This window comes from Tetrao urogallus (assembly GCF_951394365.1).
Source record: "Tetrao urogallus genome assembly, chromosome: 15".
Classification (NCBI taxonomy): Eukaryota; Metazoa; Chordata; class Aves; order Galliformes; family Phasianidae; genus Tetrao; species Tetrao urogallus.
The window spans coordinates 14,534,468-14,554,862 of NC_136828.1; the positions used below are offsets into that span (position 1 = coordinate 14,534,468).

General features: G+C 38.3%; 1 protein-coding gene across 1 annotated transcript in view; it reads right to left on the minus strand.

Moving 5' to 3' along the window:
* Positions 1-5,007: 5,007 nt before the first annotated feature.
* The window catches only part of SHISA9 (shisa family member 9), a gene marked incomplete at both ends in the record, with an annotated part of 157,266 nt that continues 141,878 nt past the window's right edge, over positions 5,008-20,395 (minus strand). The window contains one exon of the mRNA XM_079543133.1: positions 5,008-5,378. Within this exon, the coding sequence (XP_079399259.1) occupies positions 5,008-5,378 (371 nt within the window). The remainder of the gene's footprint in view (positions 5,379-20,395) is intronic.

Sequence of the window (20,395 nt, forward strand, 5' to 3'; positions counted from 1 at the left end):
CACTGGTGGTAAATATATTTCTTATGTTTTGCTAACCTGACAAAGCCAGCAGAATTGAGTGATATGTGTAAAATAATTCATGGTGCATCTTCACTGGAAGCATTTACTACTGTGCCTTGTCAGCTGCCTTTTGTCTGCTGGCAGCTTTTGCAAATTCAGAATATAAACATCTGATTTGGTCCTGACTTTCATTAGTGCAGCTGGATGGGGGGAGTAAAGTCTTGGTTTAAGGCATGTATTCTGGATTGAATTTGGCAGGTGTAAGGACATATCTTACTCGCAGACTGAGCAAATTCAAGTCTGGGATTCTCTAAAACATAAAGTGTGAGTTCCAAGAATTGTTTTTTACAACCACTTTTCAAATTATAGCTGCATATTGATGTTTACACAGAAAAATTTCCCCTGGACTTCTGGCTGTAATAGCATTTACTGACTTCCCCCCCCAGTCCATAGGCTGAGATTACTGTGCTATTATGCTAAATTTTTCACATGAATTGATTTTGTGTTTTAGCATAAAACATTCAAATTTATTTCCCCTCATTGGTCACACTCATCTGCCATTTTGCTCTGAAACATAGTCCTTCACAACGTGTAGCAGGAGAGCCAGCTGAACTGGTTGTGCAGTCTAGTAGACCAGAACACAAGTGCAACAAGAGATGTGCCCTGTGAGTGAGAATCCAAACTGCCTTTGTTAAACTAACATTGTGCAGTCTCTATCTCTTCTTTGTGAAATATAAGTGAAGCCTATTCTCAAGAAAACATTGCTTATAGGTGAACACTGGAGGTAAGCTTGCATTTGTATTCTAAGCCATCGGATTAGACTTCTCTGCTCCTCTGTGCACTACCTGTAGCAGAAACTGCAGTGTGACATGAAGAATCATCTTCATCTCTTCAGGTAGGACAGTAGACAGTGCGATCTGAACCTAACAGGAATATGGTACGAATGTAGTTCACTTCTTCTAAACTGGGACAGTGTTGTCAGTGGTCCTGCAGATTAGTTGTGCAATAATTTTGCAGTAGGGTTGTTTATTTAGTACTCCAGACTCATTAATCATTCTATAAAATTAGAACAAAGCATGAATCTTTTCCTAGATCTGTTTCTGTAGTGAGTCGGAAACATTTGCAGCTGCAGTGTGGAATGTTATGAGACCTTATAGCTTTGTATATGGAACATCTTCGTTTCTTGATGACACACATTATTGGATATAATGAGGTACTGAGTTAATATCAGGGAGACTTACAGAAGAAATACTGAATTTCTTACTTACAACATTGTAAGTCAGAAGATACTTACAATGCAGTTCTTGTTCGTGGTGACAAAAGGTTCAGGCTTACGCATGAGGAAAAAACAAACATGTAGAGAGCTGATATTACATGCAGGGTATTGAGCTTGAGAAGAGTGAGGAGCAGAGAAATGAGAGGTTAGAAACCTGATTTCAGTGTGGTTACTTAGAGGATGATGTGGGAAGTCAAAGATAGCTGAAGCTGTGAGAAGTCAGTGAGATCTGTGGTTGTCTGTGGGATAGGTGCTTATCTTATTTTCAGTGAGGTTTTATTGAAGATGAGTAGACATTGCTACGAGTGGAGACCTCACTACCAAGCACTGTGAAATTCTGTAGCTACCAAAAGTACTGCAAACTGTATAGAAATGAATAGGTATGCCCCAGGAAATTTAGGTGAATAAGATCAGCATCATACAAGCGACAGTAAGAATAAGCCCTGGAATACAATTGAGAAAATAGTGGAGAACTTACTAACTTAAAATGAGTGGCTGCAAATGAAGATAGAGAAATGAATGTGATACAGGTCTGTGGAGGGAGGCAAGCTTTCAGAGGGTGGAGCCAGAGAAGATGCCTTTTGTTTTGTCCAAGAGACTATTATGATTTAGTGGGAAGGATATGATATATAGGAGAGAAACAGTGCAGTGGAGTGAGCATGATAGGGGAATGAAAAGAAGTGGACAGAGGAATACTTGAACATATTTGAAAATGCCCTCTGGCATTTTAAGGAAGGAAAGCTGAAAGGAAGCTGATTCCTTGTTTTTCCTGCTGAAACTCACCCAACATCATTGTAGCAAAGTAAACAGAAGTTGTTACCAAAACACCCTTTTTCTGAGATTCTGTTTGTGGTCAGGATTATGAGCCATAAACAGTAATGAGAGTCCATAAATGACCATTCTGTTCCAGCTGGCTTGGTACACAGTTGTTGCATACAGGTTTTTCAGTAGTGAACATGCTAAGAAAAATTGAAGCAATATACACCAGTGTTTCATCTGTACTTGCTGGGTAGTTTTAGTCCTGGGATGCAGTTGAAGCTTACTGCAAAATTCCCGTGCAGTCACGAGGAACAAAATCAGGCCCTGTGCATCTTTACCTTTTTCACTTTCCCCAAAACTAATTTTTTGATGAAGTGGCACAAGCTGTGCGTGAGCTTGGATGTTTATAGGTCAAATGGACCTTTGCAAGGCGTTCATGCATTGTATGTATTGTTATCCTGAGTGTAACATACATTGCACTTAAGTAACATATGCAGTATGTGTGTACTTTCCGAAGAACCTTGTTCACAAGATTACCAATGGCAGTCACACCTTCATTTTTGCTGAGGTGAATGCTGTTGACTGCAGTGAGAAGATACAGAAGCTCAATTAATAATAAAAAATTGATCCGATGGCAAAAGCTAACAAATCAGCCAGCATGTTGGATTCACATAGAATCAGTTTTATTGCCAGGTAAGAAATTCATATTAATATAGTGAATACATATGTTTACAAATAAACATTCTTAAAAAAACAAACAAACATATTTATTGTAGGAAGTATTATTGGTATCATAAACTCTGTAGTTAACAAGTATTAACACGGGTTTCCTTACAGAACATACAGTTACTAAAATATTTCCACATAAAATATTCTTAAGTTACACGAAACCTCTGTGAATTACAGTGCAGCTGTAAAGTGTTATCTAAAGCAAATGGATTAACGGCAACATTCCATAAAGGGTCAAATTAAGCCAGTTGTGAAGGCAATAGAGATTAAAAGAATAAAATTAAGATAATAGAGAGTCTGGGTTTTGTGCAAAGTATTTGTCCCCTGGGTTTTGTCCAATTCCGATAGTCTTAAAATAGATGATGATATAGTTTAGCAGCACGCTTATGGAGAGATGCTGATGCTCTCAGAATACATGTCAATCTCAACATAGCTTAGAAAAAATGATCTTTCCATTTAACTGTATTTCACATTCATAGCCCTTGCATCCTTTGGGCTAAAAAGAAATGCTGCCAGTCACTTGAGTACAGTAAGAAATGCCACTTCACGTTCTTTTTACAACATCACAGTTCTCACTCCTCCCTGCATATCCTTCCACAACTTATCTCAGGAATAACTGACAGCTACTGAGAATTCAGCTGTAGTAAGATAGCTAGTTAGGATTCAGGTCAGGGAGAAGGGCAGGAATTTAAGTGAAAAACTGAACATGCTGCCTACCATCCCAGTTCTGCTTACCTTATTGGGGATTTGCAGAAGCCTTACAGGCCTGGTGCTGTGAGGCTGCTAACAGGGACCAATTAGAGAGTGGTTTTACTCATAAACAAGGCATCCATCTCATCAGAGCCTCAGATGAGACCACGAATCGAGTTGAGTAGTTTAAACCCAAACCTCTTTGATGTTTGAGGCTAGTCCAGTAGACTCTTCCATCAAATAGTCCACCAAGAGGGAACGCCACTATAGAGAGCTAAACAGTAGAGACAATATACCATATAACATTTAATTGAACTACAAAGAAAGAACTACCATGGCTAAAAGCAAATACAAAATGCCAGACTAAAGGGCAAAAGTTTAATCTAGGAAAATGGAGGGGTCTAACTAAATAGTGCAACCTGACTGCAACTGCTGCTTGGAGACGTAGTCCAGTTTCCCTTCAGGACAAACAGAGGGCGCTGAGCAGGGCAGAGCCCTTGTCATCCTTAGCAAAACATGAGGAAATAGCATAAAGGGACAAAGGGGTCACTTGAAGAAACAAGACTGTCATTGAACAATAGTAATACAGTAAAGGCACCACCCACGCTTATTTTCAGTCTGAAGCATTTGAAGATAGGCAAAACATATAGGTGAAGAAAAAGTCCTGACTGTCTTCCAAGTGAGAATTGTTACCATCTGCCTGAAAACAGGAGGACTGAGAGGGAATGATTTGATGCCCTTATTCCCCCAGCAGCTGTCTGTGTCGCATGAAGTGTCTCTTCTTATTTTGAAGGATCCCAAAAATTTCAAAGTAAACTGAAACAAAATCCTCTGCTGATTGTTATTATCCCTCAGAATTCTATACTGTCAGCTGGAAAGATTGTATGTGCTCTAAAATGTAACAGTCTTCATAAATTCCACATGAAAGAGTCTTTCTTACTGTATAAATATTTTTTGCACTTTCTATAGAATGGGATGAAAGTATGATAATTGATGTTCTGAGTTGTACCAAGATGTTTGGTCTTGACTTTTCATGGGCCTAGTGATCGACTGTTAATAGGTTTTATACAAAATTCCTCACTGAAATAATATATTACAGTGTATTGTTTTCTCTTCTTCCACTGTCTCAAGGCAGGTACATAGAGTAAATGTTTAAGCAGACATAAAATTTCTCTAGGTTGTGCTACTTCTCATCATGGATTTTAGTTTCAAGTAAAAAAATTTAGTCACAAGGGTTTATGCTCCGTTGTGAAATACAAATGTAGTTTATAATTCAACCTTCAGTGTATATTGCTGAATGGTATTCACTCACTCTTCGGTCTAGTTCGCTGGATACCAAGAATGTCCGGGTGGAGCTTCCTTTCATCTTTCTTTCCTTCCTTCCTTGCTTGCTTTCTTCATTCCACTGTGGGTTGTTTGTTTTGTTTTGCTTTTCCTTTTTATGTTTTAAAATTTATTTTTTGCCTTTCAGTTGAGTGTGTTGTGTGTTATATTTGCATGTGTTTTTTAAAGGATTTCTTTACAAAAAAAAAAAAAAAAAGGAAAAGAAAAGCTCAAACAGTTACTTCTGTCTTGCTGTTGGTTATGAAGTATGGCTGTGGACCCAAATAATTCTGACTCCGCGTTGTCAGTGGGTCACTTAATGTTGGGTCTCCCATACTGTATTTCCCCTTGTTTGCATATGCTTGCCGTCTAAGAGACTGGTCGTTTGGATCCCAGGTCTTGTAATGGGAATTGTAGCCTAACGGGTGTGTGTGTATCTTTGCCATTTTGGATTTCTGCCCGTTCTGTTTGGTTAAGCCACTGTCGATTGTGTACGCTCTGTCTTCCTCTATGCGCACCGGGTGCAGCGGAAGGCTCCCCTTGGCAGCCAGTTCTGCGAGATGTCGGCGTTTGGTGTAGAAGTCGTCGTTGACTTTGTCAGCTGTTTGGATTTAAAAGGGGGAGGGAACAAAAATCAGTTGGGCAGAAAAGAATTGTTAAGCAGGTTATGATTTTGCCCTCTGTAATATCCTGAACACGTCTTCAGTGTGTGTTTTTGCTCAGATTTGATTGTTGTTGCTGCTACCATTTATTTGCCTTGCTTTGAAATATGAATCATACTCAGGAAGCTAAAGGCCTAGTGTTGCAGTCCAGCATCTCAGTTAAATTTTGAAACTGAGTATCATGAGCTTAAGGGGAACTTAATATCTTTTTTCTTTTTTAAGAGCTTATTTGTATAAGGAACGTTTATTTATTCCCTTCAAAATCTAGATTTTTATTTAATACAGGGCCAAACACATAGATGAACTAACAGTGGTGTGTTAGTCATCAGTGTTGTGCTTTGGGTATATGATATTGTCAGCTGAGACTTGACTTTTGCTGCACCACAGCTAGCTCCCTTCGTTTGCCTTGAAGGTTCTCTGTTTTGTACATTTCTGTCTATACAGCTCAGCACTTGCCTTCATAATGAGAAGAATTTTAATTCCCTGCACTTGGTTTTGTATATTACCCCTCTTTTTCTCTCACCTGAGTATTGCTAGGAGGCTTCTCTGGCACTAGAAATTATGTTTCTCCAGCTCTGGTCTGAATCCTAATACAAGGTGGTGAAATTCCCATGATCGCTGAATTAATCTTCAAGATCAGACTTTAGTTCTATATCCTCCTTGTTCTTATATCTCAGGGGGAAGGAATATTACCAGCAGCAGTTGCAGTTTATCACCTGATTACATTTTTTTTGTGTAATGACTATATGACTGGCTTTGATCTTAAATCCTTAATTTTGTCATTAAAGAGATGTTTCCTCCTGGAGGAACTGAAATTGCTCTTGTCTGTGCTCTAAAATTAGGCTTTGCATGCTTTACCTATCTTCATCTGTCTCTTTTTTAATTGGTGAATGGATGCTTTTCTACAGAAAAAGCATACAGGTGTCTGCTATTTTAAACAAATCACATAAAAGCATACAGGTGTCTGCTATTTTAAACAAATCACAGAACATGGATAATCGTTTAGTCTAATTTCAGTACAAGATGTGTGATTGCAAGGAGTTTTTTCCGGTTCTGATTTTGGGTTGTCGTATTTAAGTGGTTAAAATTCTTTGAATGCTACAAAATGTATTATGGATCAGTTGAATAAAAACAGGAAGGAATCACACTTTATATTACTGACTTCCCATTAATGTTTCTGCTGTCAAGCATTTATCCAGAAAAACAATTGCAGGAAATGCACCGTGATTATCCACACAACTGCTTATTTGTGTGAATGTTTACATCAAAGGCACATAAAGGCAGCAGGGTAGGGGTGCAGCTTTCTATACCCTATGACTTAGACCTTTTCTGCATGTGAAAAGTCACACTAGCTTATGTAACTTAAATTCAGCCTAGTTAATTATGCCCACCACCTAATATGGATATATTTGTCTGTTTCATTTTAAAATTTGTTTAATTTGCGTGGAAAAATTAAAAACTAATCTAATGTCATGTAACTAGAAAGTAAAATTTCATGTTTGTGCTTTTATCATCGTAGTTCCGCTGCAGCAATTTGTGTGACATAAACAGTGGTCGATTACAAGGTGAATAATGGTTCTGTTCAGAAGGAAGACAGTCCTGATGCATGTTATATGGCAGTCATAGCATGGGAGAGCTGCTGCTTGTGCCTGTCCTGATCAGACAATGCTTTCAAGGCCCGAGAATTTTGTATGTATGCCTGGGAATTAAATGCTACTACTGAATGCTGGGCTTTTTATCTCATACTTTGGCCTATTTACTTCAGCATAGACATGCACACTTTCAGCATGGACATGCACACTTTCAGCATGGGCACATGCAGCAAAATTAGATTGCAGCAATTAAAAAAAAAAAAAGCATTGCTGACACCAAGTTGTTAATTGTGCAGAAGGGCCTTGACAAGACTTGAAAAAGTTCCGATTTTTTGCATACTGGAATTACAAGTTTTACAATACTGCTATGTTGTGCCCCAACGTAACCTGGTGCTAATGCAGGTACAGAAATTGTTAAACCTAATTTTCAAACCAGGAAAAATTCAGATTTGTAATATTGAGCATATGTATGTAGCAAGTGTTGTATCAAGAAAAACATATAGTATTCTGATGACAACTCAACTGTGAATCTCAAGAGGTTCGTTTTTCTTCTTAACCATCTCCAAGAAATATTATGTGGACTTCAACCATGCAGAGACATTTTGCAGTACCAGGATAGGTTTATTATGTCACTTTGAGTATTTGACTCAGTGCTCCTCTGCCTTGGCTTCACCACCTGTAAAATAAGCTGTTAATGCTCTGGAAGACGTAGTTAAGTGTTGGGAAGATTAATTGCTATTTTCAGAGTATAAGGAGTTTTCAGATGAAAGGCCACCACAGAAGTGCCTTTTGCATTGGCTTCTGTAGATAAATCATGAAAATAGGATTTAAAGATATCACTGTCATGTTTGCCATAGGAATAAAGAATTAGAATTGCAAAATTGCCAAATGAACAATGGTAAAATAAGGATTCTAATTCTGAGCATTATCCTTAGTGTTCCATCTCTCCAGTCCTGGCAGCTGATTATACAAATGTTCTGTTTCAGTATTTCTGTAGGGTTTTTACTCCCTTAAGGTAACACAACCACAACTTTGGTCACTGTTATAAGTGTTCATCTTGGAAAAAAAAAAAAAATTGGAATGTGGAAGTTTTCCAACCCAAAATGCGTTTTAAAGGATGTGCTTGGAATGGGGGAGAGCTGTGCCTTTTGTTCCTGCTGTGCAGAAAATGAATAACCAAGAAAATATAGAAGCAGCACGAGGATCAGGAGCAGGACTCCTTCCTCCCAGCTGAGTGCCCTATTGGGCTAAAGAGATGCTTTCTCTTCCTTCGTCTTTCTAAACTGATACATCTTAAATTCTCTTCTGCCAAAAGCACAGCTTCTTCAGGATGTAAATCTGGGTGAGGACCGTGGTAGCAGGAGCTGGGCTGCTCCTTGCTGGATAGGGAAATGGCGCTGACTTGTGACAGTAGGACAACGATGGCTCTGTCATCTGCGGGGGAGGGGTCACACTGTGGCTGACTCTAATGTAAATGCGGTGATGTCCAAAAGGAAATGGCTACGGCTCTCTGTTTCAGCATGATCTTGAGTATTGCAGTATTGATGTTATTTCTCAGGTTGGGACCCTGCAGATGCAGACTTCTGCCTTAGTGTTTGCATTCATTTTGGTTTAGAAAGGAGATGGCTACTGACCTGCTACTGACCTGCTTGTGGTAGGGAAGTCTTGGGAATGCCTATGAAAATTTCTGTGAATTTAGCCTATCACAAATGAGACCAAAAAGGAGTGGGTTTTTGATGGTAATTTTTAAATTCAAGTTTCACTGTTCTGCCTAAATTTGCCAAGAAGAATCAAGCTTTGTTCTTTCTCTGATGACCAGCCATAACGAATCTTGGACGTTCCACATATTTCTCTGTAATCCATGATTATGTAATGGAAGTATATAAACCAGTGAGTTGCTTATTCTCTAAATGACACGGATGAAAATGTTGTTGCTGTGATAGGGCCAGGATTTCTCAGTGTGTTTATTTGAGTGTACATTATCTGTGCTGAGAGGTGGCCCTAGAGCTGTGTAATGTTACTCTGCATCCCATGTTAATTACTCATGGAGGTGGCCCTGTAAGCACTCACGATGTGAAACGTGCATTAGTGTGATGTTTCCTCTTTCTTGTAAAACATTGCAATTACAAGCACTTCTTTGTGGAAAGTAAAGCTAAATAAGGATGTTTTAGGTAATTCTGAAACAGTATTTAAATTACTCTTTTCCTCATCTGTCACCTTTGTTGATCTCAGAATCCTTGGACCACATCTTTACACCTATCGTAGGGGGTGTTGTAGAATCCTGAAAGACAGTTATGTCCTATAGCTTTTTTGAAAGTGTGCACCTAAGTATGGGAAGGAAGCTCTGAAGTGAGAGAGGGGAGTCTGCAAAGAGTTGAGCGCTTAGAGAAGCTCTAAAGACATCGAGGAGAAAAAAAAGAAGTTCCAGTGAGAGCTTGCAGTCAGCCAGAAAACACAGACAGATCTCTGTTTCTCAGCATAGGTTTCACAGAGTTGTTTGCTATCTGACCATATTTTGAGGACTGCTTTGTGAAACACAAGAGTGTATTAGGGAGAAACTATTTCAAATATAGGGCTGGAGGTAATTAAAGCAAGCAGATGACAGCAATGAAATGACTACAGTGTTACAGCATTTAACAGCTAAAATACACTAACTGTGTATTTGTAGATGTGCAACAGTAAAAGCTATCTGTATGTAATATTTAACAGTTTATAACAAGACAGTGCTTCTACAGCCATGACTTTGCTTAGCTTTTAGTGTAGCGACCTGAAGCGATTGGAATGTTACTTTCTTCTCTCTAAAGAATGAAACTGAAAACTCAATGAAAGACAAAAAAATAGTAAATTCTTGTTGGAAGACATGAGAATTTTGCCCAGGGAAATACTAGCACGCTGCCTTTGCTGTTGGTGTTGTTGATCCTGTCTGAATGTGTGTTCGCTTCTTCATTTCTTTTCTAAGCTGGCATCAAAAAACAACATGTTCAGAGGTTCTGTGCTATGAAACAACTCTTTGTGAGAGTTTTTGCAGAGCTTCATGTGAAAATCAAAGAAGCAGCTTTTCTGTGTTAGCTGAAGTTTGTTTCTTTGGGGAGGGAACCGACTAGCTCATATGAACTGTACTCAGGTATGAGTTTGATCTAATCCATTAACTGAAAAGTGTATTCCATCAAGTAAATCAATTAACGACATCCTTTTTGAATGAGAGTGTTCAGTGGGACTGACAGTAAAGATATTGCAAGGAGACATAAGAATGTTCTTATCATAACGATATGGAAGATCTGTGCGTCTCATTGTGGCCAAGAGGAAAGAAGACAGCTATGCCATGGCTGGTCACAAGCTGTTCTCCTTCCATGGGCACTGCAGTGGCTGTATATAAGATGGAACAATTTTAAATGCAGCTGAATTCTAAGAAAGGGCAAAAGTCATTTGAAATAATTTTTGTGTCTTTCCCTCCCTGTTTTTCTATCAAGCTCTGAGAACACAGAAGTAGGCCTGTAGGCTGCAATGCATTGATTTCTGTCCTGGTATTTTCCTTTCTTTCCCTCAGAATATCTAACCCTGGTTTGGCTTTATTTAGAAAGTCCTGAGGACAATGATAATATTTTATATCTGTGGATTATTTCTCTTTATTTTTATTCCCTAACAGTGATAGAGGTGGAGGAAAATACATAGAACTAACTAAAGTGCTTAGAACTAACATTAAATTAACTACAGTTTTGGTAGAACCTGCTTTTTGTAGCTCTGTAATATTCCTCTTTTTGTTCCCTTTGCCACCTTATCTATTTGCTTGTTCCTTATAGTGACCTGGAGAGGCCAAGCACAAAAAGACTTAGCAATGCAACCTTTTCTTCTGCAGATGCTGTTTGAAATGAGCTTGTCCATCTCCAGACACAAGGCTGCATTTGTTTTCCCGGTGAAATAAAATTCGATTTTCATTATATGAGACACGAAACATAAATATTTAGACCCAAAATTTCTTCTGTCAGTAACTTTTATGACAGTTTCTGAAGGGTGAAGAGGCCAGAATATTTCTGGGTTTTGAAATGCATTTGGAATGGTTTAGAACAGGAATATAATTAGACTTGGTAAATAGAGCCTCCAGTCTCAGCATTGTTCTCTTTATCCACTGCAGGCAGCAAAGGCTGCTGCCTGGCTGGAATGCTGAGGCAGAATTCGATTGACTCCTCAGGCACCAGGCATCGTGTGTGGAACCTCATGTACAGAGTTCCTTTTCCCTGGAATGTAAGAGTAGCTCATGTGCATGAGCAGAAACCTCTGTCTTCTGACTATGTGCCAAGCAGCACTGCACTGCTGAGTCTATTTTTATTTTTTATTCTTACAAACATTTATTTACTGTGTAAGATTAAGCAGGTTACTCTCTGGACCTCTAAAACAACTTTTCCAATTGGACTTTGTATACGTGGCTTGAATTGAGGTATTTGTAGTTCAGTTCAGAGTGCTGCAGTGATGCCATGTTTTGCTTTTGATCAAAATATTTCAGGTACTTGCACACACATTTTACCTAATGTAGAAACCAGTGTAATGCAGAATACTTGCATCTAATCAGTTTAAGAAAAACAAAACCTTTCTGATTTACTGGAATTAATAGATTGAGTCAACTTGGAAAGAAAAGATGGTTGCATCATGTTAAATTTATGCTACAATTGTAGATGTCTTCAGGAAACCAGAAATCTGTTGCGTGCACACAGACGAAGACAACGCTACACATAACCTGTAGTCATTTAGCATTTGAATTCAAGCACCAAAATGTTAAGTTGCATTCTCAGTATCATGCAGTGAATTATAAACTTGAGAAGAAATACGACTGCCAGTTCTATGCTTAAACCAGTGGACAGGGTTGTAAATGAAGCCTAAGAGAATTGTGTATCTCTCAGTTTTACTTTGAAAATATGAGCCAGTGATCTGCAACTGTAAATCTGAGTTTTCATTATTTTTTCCTAAAGGCCACTAAGCTCGTGTTCTTTTATAGCATCTACAGTGGCACATAAATATGAAAAGTTCTACTGTGGACTATTAATTTCATTTTATCTCATTTAGGCATGTTTGTCCATCAGAGTTTTACTGGAAACCTTACATGTGGTCAGAGTACTTGCCTTTTGAAATAGGAACTATCTGAGGTGTCTTGCTGTCATGCTTAACTTCTGAATAAAGCGTGACTGCAGCATAAACTGATTATCGTAAAGGAAACTTTGGGATGCTTTCTAAAAATGCTGTCCAAAGTCAGAGGTTAACGCTCAGGAGATTTGTTTAAAACGCTTCTTCCACTTCTTCAATCATCTTGCTTGCCTTTTTACTGAGTAACTTTTAATGCCTCTCACGCAAATCAATTAGGAAAAGTTTGATTATGTCAAAAGTTTGTAGCAGTGCCTTTATACAGCAACAGTACTATGAAACTGCTCGTGACTGGTGAGGATCTTCTGTTTGTTTAAGGGCAGGGCTGCCTAACTGTTGCAGGAGCTCCGCTTTGTTGTGCATTTACAGAAAAACAATGCAGTCATGCAGGAGCAGGCTGTGCTCTTGCAATGCAGGAATTGAGGCAGTCCTCATGCAGCCTTGCTCCTGGGAGTGGACTGCAAAGCAAGTGGGAGTTCCTGGAGACCGCGGGCTGTGTGTTATATGGGTCACATCACAGAGCGATTCACAGTGCTCTGCAGTGTGAAAATGCATGTTTGTTTTTCTCTAAGGTGTCAATTTATCTTTTTTAATATTGACAGAAAGAGCTGTTGTATTCCTGTCCACATTTATTTGTAATAGGTGTTCTTAGCAGGCGTCTAATTTCTTCTCATCAGTGTTAGCAGTTCTTCTGTGCACTGAATTTCATTTTTATTTCTTTTTAGTATGCTTCTGATTATAACTCTTTATCGGGAGTCTGAATTAGCTACACATATTCTTAGTTGTGATGCAGAAAGCTGCATAAGGGCACAGAAACCCTGTTTGGGTCTCAGAGTACGCAATTAATATGTGGGTTTGGTGCTGAACTAGAACTACGTTTTTCTGTCTTTTAGTTGGCAGCATACTGGATTTACACCATTATTTCTAACTACAGGGTGAGGTTTGCAGGCTCTCTGAATTGCAGTGGTTAAGTGAAAAACACCCAGTAATGTAATAACTATTATTTTTTTTGCCAGAGTTACTTTAATTTGATTAACATAAATTTTAAAGAGTTTTCAGCAATCGTTCTGGATTGAAGTCAGTTAAAAAAAATAGACATGGCATAAGTTGTTTCAGTAGAAAATGTTATCTTTTTTATTATTTTTGCTAGAAGGAACTCTTTTCAGGTGTGGAATATTAAGCAGTAGTAAAAAACTGTGAAGTAATTCCATAGCTGCACTTGCACACATTCATTTCTGTTTTTCCTCCTCCCTTTCTTCTCTCCTTCCTTTATTATGAAAGTCCAATGAATAATTGCCAGTGGTGTTCAGAACTTTTTGTCAAAGCAGAGATGTGTGTCAAACTGAAAACTGAAAAGAAATAGGGTTCACTAGCAATTGCATTGAACCCTAGCTAGACTAGGGTTTCAGAAGCTTTTCACACAGCTTGGGCAAACCCAAAGGCAAAGCAGAACTAATGCCTGTTCTGAGCAGAACCTCAGTTGTCTTCATGTAGGGTAAAAACATTTGTGGCTGACAGTCAAAAAAAAATCAGTAATGAAGCTCTCTTCCCTGAGCATTTAATAGTGCACACACACAAGGCTTCAGAGTGCTCAGCTCCTACCTGTACTTTTTTTGCCAGGAGTTACAAGCAGTTGTCACTTTGGAAAAGAGAAGCAGCACTGCAGTTTGATCTCCTGCGCTGCAATGGGTCCCTTGCAGAGAAAGCACCTTATAGAGCCTAGACAGTTTTGCAAAATTTTCAATATAAAAATTACCAATTGCACTTAATTTTATTTTTAGGATGTGACAGACTGATATCTGGGGTTCTTTATTCACGCTGTGGTACCGTAGTTAATAGAGCAGAGAGAGTATTCTTGTTTTCAGCTTCTCTTCTCCTCCTCTTGTCCTTCTTCAAATAAGGTGGCAGGGTGAGGACTTCTGGAGAAATGAACTGTGCACATTACAAAACATTTTATTGTGCTTCTTCCTCCTCTGCCTCCAGCCCTTTGTTATTACCATGTGAATGTGTAGGAGTAAAGCAGTGATCTCCATGGCTTTTATCTGTGTGATTTCTTTATTAAACTCATTTACTGTCTTTAGAACATTCTATCCAGAACCAAAATAGCAGACACATAACTGGTGCTATTTATATCTCATTTTTAATAAAAACTTCATTTCTGTCAGTTGCCTTACTAGTCTCAGCTGGTATTCACGCGTAATTCTGAAGAACATTACATGACTGCCATTGACACATATCCGTGTAGAAAGCAGAAGACTGTTGAATTTTCTCTTGCTTGAGTTCTTGAATTTAGTTGGAATGAATAGTAATAATAATAATTCTGTATTTAAACTTAGTTTGCAACCGAGTAATCCTCGTATCTGCTCGTAGTTACCAAGCCAATTCTGTACAGATGTTCTTGTCAAAAATACTGTAAAGGTAGCAGTCATAACTTTGTGAAGATTATAGCCTATTTGAATAACGTCAACATGAAAGACTATTTAGTAATTAAGAGTGGCTCTAAAGAGCCTCTAGATAGGCAAGCTTTTAATTTAATTAAAGAAAATTCTCTTCGAGATTTTTCCCAGAATTCAACTAATATTGATTCTCTGAGATCATTTACATCCGACTGCCATGCACTGAGCATAGAACACCTTCTATGTGCTTCAGGTATTTTAAAAAATAGTGATGAACTTGTGACAGATTCTGTGAGTCCCTGATAATTGTTTGAAAAACCATCTGTGTGTAGGTTTGGATCAGCAGTAAAAGTAGAGTTCTGATCATTTGGCAACTGGGAACCAGCATCTGAGTGACATTTTGTGAACAAGTGTTTGAAACGCGCATTGCAAAGATGGTATCTTAAATGACCTGGGTTTTGCACATCTGGCATTATGGGAGTGCTGAGAACAGCCAGCATAACTGGTGTGTGCACTTTGGGACTGAAACTGCAGAAGTCACACAGCAGATTAAATCTGGATGACAGCTGGGATCCCACAGTAGTGCAGTTTATCTGCAAGTACTGGTTTGGTTTTCTTTGTGATCAACCTCTACTCTTAGCTAATCACTGTAATAATAGGTTTGTGTTGCAGAATGACAAGAATGCTCCCATATCTGTATGTTTATACAGCAAAGCAAAACAATTATTGAGAAGGATGTTTAAGAAGGATTGTAATTGAAATTGCTTAACATTCGTAGACTTCATCTTTGCTTGACCCGAGCTCTGATTTTTATTGGTTCACTTTCATGTAATGATATAGCCTGAGTGTAAGGTTTCACTTCACTCATGTCCTCTTATAACATGTAAAAAAATTTAATGGAAATAGATCTGAATAAGCCAGGTTGATTTAGGTTTACTCATTTCCTTCCTGCGGCCATCAGTGATCGCAGTAGATGTAAATAAAGTTGATTATTTTTACGCTGTTGACTCTAAAGATTGCAGTGTTCGCATAAGACTTGGAAATTAGACATTACAAAAGCTAAGTGACTAACGTTGTTGAGTAGGTCAGCTGTCCTCACAGTACTTATATATGTCATAAAAAGTAGGTATGAGAAAAATAGTGGGGTTTTTTGTTTGTTTCAAATTGGTCAATTCTCACATAATAGGGATTTTAAAATTCAACTAGTTTCCAGAAAACCAAGCTATTTTTTATTGGAGGAGTTTGAATTCTCCCTGATACGTAACTACAAGCAGATTGTAGAGTGGTGTCTGTAATCTGAGTTTTTATGACTTTATTGGTGAGGGTTTAACACCCAGTGTTTCAGAATATATGCTGGTAACAAGAAAAAGAAAAGACTTTCTCCACTGTGTGGAACACTGTGTGTTTCTTCCACATGGGTGGAAAAAGTACCTCCTTCAAGAACAAGATTTGCTTCAAGTTGAAGACATAGATTTAAATTTGACATTTGGACATAAAATATATCCTAATAAATCTTCTTTTCTCCCCCTTAAAATAGAGCATACAAAACAAAAAAGTTCAATAGGCATAAGTCCAGCCAGAAAGAGAAGCCAGAACTAAATAGAAGAGAATGACAGATCTCATTTCCGTTTTCTCAAACTCAGTTTATTGCTGAAGTCTCAAAAAAAAAAAAAAGAGACAACAGAAATGAAAATGTTTAAAGCATCTTTTTTTTTAGTTTTGAAACTGCTTCTTCTAAATGTTCTGCTTGCAGTTTGCTCTCAGCAGCAGAGGTGCTGCTTCTGCTAAGACCAGTTTATCCCTCAAGGGTTACCTTTTGACAGCTCTGTTTACTTGTAAAAGGAGGGCATGGGCTATGGCTGTTTTCGTTTTCGTGTCTGATTACTTACAGCAGAATTCCCCAGGCCTGGTAGATTTTATGGTAAAATGTTATTTCTATAGGGGAAACTATGGGAAAGTATGTCGTCAGTGCGGTTGAACTTGCTCAAGTTACTGAGGGCTTGCTTAAACAACGTACTTATTTTCATTAAAAGATGGCTATCTCACTGGAAGTAAGAATGAGTGTGCTCATAGGAAATAGGGGAATACTTTGATCAAGAATCCCCAAGTATGGTTCGTACTGGTTTTTGTTGTTTCATTGTTTGTTTGTTTTTTAACATTATGTCAGAGTGCCTATGATAATCAGAAGCCAGTAAGAGAAAGAAAAATGAATCATTTAGTAGAAGCAAGAAAAAGCTTGTACATGGCAGTCTGTATACGAAGTTTGGGAGGATCTCAGCAGAAAGCCACTGGTGGAGTAACTCGTTCTTCATTGACACTCACCCTTCACAGGAAATGGAAGGGTGAGCAAACAGTGCTATCAGAGAGGCAGTGAAGTGAGGCTTGCTATTCAGTGCTGCTTTTTAAGGAGAAGCAAGGATTAAAGTATGGAAGACTTCCTTAGCATAGGAATACCCAAAAGCTTCCAATTTTCTAGTTGCACTTGGTTGAGTGAATAATGATAGAGGATAGATATCAGACTTTTATGTCATACTTCCTTGAGATAGCTCTGGTGCGGAATCAAGCAGATTGTTTAGTCTAGCATTGTGTATGACACCAAAAATAACTCATTAACCCTCTAGATATGACAAATGATGCGTTGATCTGTACTTCTCTGTTTTAGAGGTGTTAAATCCAGAGAGCTGCTTCCATGTCTCAGATTTTTTAAGCCATTTTTGTACAGTATTAGTAGCTGAAGATCTCTTTCCAAAATGAAAGCACTTCCTTTTTAAGCCTTCCAAAGGAACATGAGTATTCACCTGTCAACAATGTGTTTGGTAAAGTTTGGGAAAGTAAAGTTACACAAACATACTTTATCCTACCATTCTGTAACTCTACTTTTTCTAAAAATCATCTGCATCAGATTCTGTGAATCTGTATACAATTCCCTGTTGTGTCTTGTCATTTTTCCAGTTATGGTGTTTCTTTCCAGCTCTCCCTGTCTTTCTGTAGAGGCCCCTAAAACAGCAGAACAACCTATACAGAATCTCTTCTAGTGAGACGACTGTCAGCTTCTCAGGGGCAGCTGTGAAGTCATGCCTGTTCTCTTAAGATATCCTGTATCTGCACATAGTTAGAGTCATTTTGGTAGACACTGAAGATTGGAAGCTTTAGAAGGAATCGCCATATTTCCCTCTAGATAGGAGGATGGTTTAAGGACAGCACCTTAAATTTAAACTTACAGTGATTTCCTTTGTATGTGTAGATGTAAAGAGCAAACAGACTGGACAATTTTCTCATGTTCTTCAGCTTTTTGAGGGAGCTGTTGGCTTGTCCCAGTAGCTGCAATACTATCTACAATAGTAGCAGTGACCTAAACAGTACATATTTACTCTTTCAGTATCAGACTTGCAGAATCTCACGTCAGAGTTTTGCAGCTGCAAGCAGAGCTAGGGCACTGTCTAATTTCCCTTTGGGATCAGAGAACTGTGGAGTTTCAAAAAATGCTGTGAGTTGTATGCTCTGATATGTGATGGTGAGACTGCTCCTAATTATATTCTCCTTCAGTTTCACTGTATTAAATCAGTTACATCTGATTTAATTCCACAGGAGACTACAGCTCCCAGCATCACTGACAGTTTTATCAGTTAGAATTTCAGGTAGGAATTCTGTCCATTGCATTTCCTTTGGCAAAAAATTAAACTGATCATCTCCTATTAAGTCATGCCCTGTCAGTTCCTCAGATGTTTGAGTATGCATGTGTGGGTAAGAGAGAGGAAAAAGGAAGTTTATAAAAGAAATAAAAAGTCATAATAAGTTACAGAAATATTTATTTTCTCAATTTTCACATGCATCACTCCGGCAACTAAGTGATATTTTCTTCCAGTCCTGTGCAGCTTAAAATGTTGGATTTGGGGTATTATTTTTGCTAGAGACTGTAAAACAATTGGATCACTTTGTGCTCTGTGAAACTTGGGAAAGAAAATTAACTGTTAGTGAGCCTGGCTGTGTGACTGAACAGGTATGATTAATACCATGGGATACTGAGGCTGGTCTGAGATCTCAGAAATTCTTATTAAGCTACCAGGTGGATTCCAGCTCTTACAGTTTAGCAGAATGGAGCTTGAGGTTGAACTGTACATGCTTTTGGAATGAATATCCAAATGAGGTCTATATGAATTTGTGATGAGCTAATGTTGTATGCCCTGGGGTTTGAATTTCATAGGGGTGTTTATATACAGGATCTCCATCCACTTGTAGCATTGGGCATGTCAGGATTGCTTAAGTGAACAATAACCATTAAAGCATAGAGTAAAAGCATGGTTAATGAACTGGAAATAAGAATAATTTGTGCAGAAGTGAACACTTTTGTCAGTTTTAACACAAATAGTCAAATACTGCAAAGCACTGAAGGAAACCAGGATCAAGTCATCTCAGGTGACCAAAATATTGAAATATCCAAACAGTGACCACTTCTGATGGTCTAATCTTAAGTAAGATTAAGGCTTAAGTAAGAGGTTGATAACCCTTTTCCCTCAGATAAAATCTCTGATATTCCCTTATGGGAGAAATTGAGCACAAGTGAAAAACAATTCTCTAGCTGAAAAAATGGACAGCTCAAGGATTAACAGAGTGCAAGAGCAAATCAGAGGTAGGCTAAGGATGCAAGGAGATGGGTCTCTTATCTGTTCTTTTGGGAAATGCATGTTGCTGCGTCTCATTTACAAGGGCTCTCTGCCTTCTGCTAATTGCTCCCTGGTGATGTATGTGTTAAGGTAGAAGGAGTGAGAAATTCTGCTGCAGTGAGGAAATCAACGAATAAATCTTAGCTCACTATTCCCTCGTTGCTCTTAAAGCACTCATCTGAGAATATAGAATAAGTATAGAATGTCCATCTGTTATTCAGAGATGTAAATGGTAGCAGATGCTAAGAGGAAAAGGTAAATTTGGCCAATGATTGCCGGTCAGTACTTAAGGAATTCTGGAAGCTGCAACAAGTAAATTCATAACTTCGAATTGAGGAAGATACTCTCTTATATTGAGAGTGTAAGGATTTGGGTGTGTAGTTTAAAGTGGCTCACATAAAAGCATTTTACTTCTTGAATAAAAAGCATCCATATTGACCTTTTCAGCTCTCTTTTCCACTGTTGTGCTGAATCAACCACTCTGCAATGCACACACTGTGTTGCACCCTGCTAAGCTGTAAGACTTGGAGTATAGGATGTAACTTATAAATAGCTTCTTAGGAGTCAACTTGGCCTGACCTCCAAGGTATTGGTTATTCTCCTTCAGTAACACGATGTAAATTAATACCAGTGGCACTGCTGTCTCTTGTTTTCAGGAACATTTCAGCTTTAGATACTGAGTTTAATGCTGATCCTGAATGGGATCCGGAACCAAGAATACTCTGACGTGTTACTTCCATGATCTGAATTTTCATAGGAGCTGTCATAAGTGGCTCACTTCAAAAATTTTATAGCCAAATTTTTAGGACACCTGTAGTTCAGAAGAAAGCAACTATGTGGAAGTTAATTTAATGCTGCCTCTGGTAAAACATCACTTTTTCAGTTATCTAAGCTGAAACTTACCTAAACTTATCTAAAGTTATCTAAACTTCTTACCAGTTGTGGCCACATTATGATGGGTGATATTAATATAATACAACTCCAGTTGCTAGAAGCCTATAGGAACGCTTCTGCTGCCACCCACCTCCTCCTTAAAAAAGAGAATTAAGCATGCTGGACTACAACTGAACAATGGGATTGTGCAGATTGAGAGGCACTTAAATGAATGTGGTTTTCCTCAAATGCAAGAAGAGATACAGAATGTATCCTTTATTAATAAATTTCTGTTGTG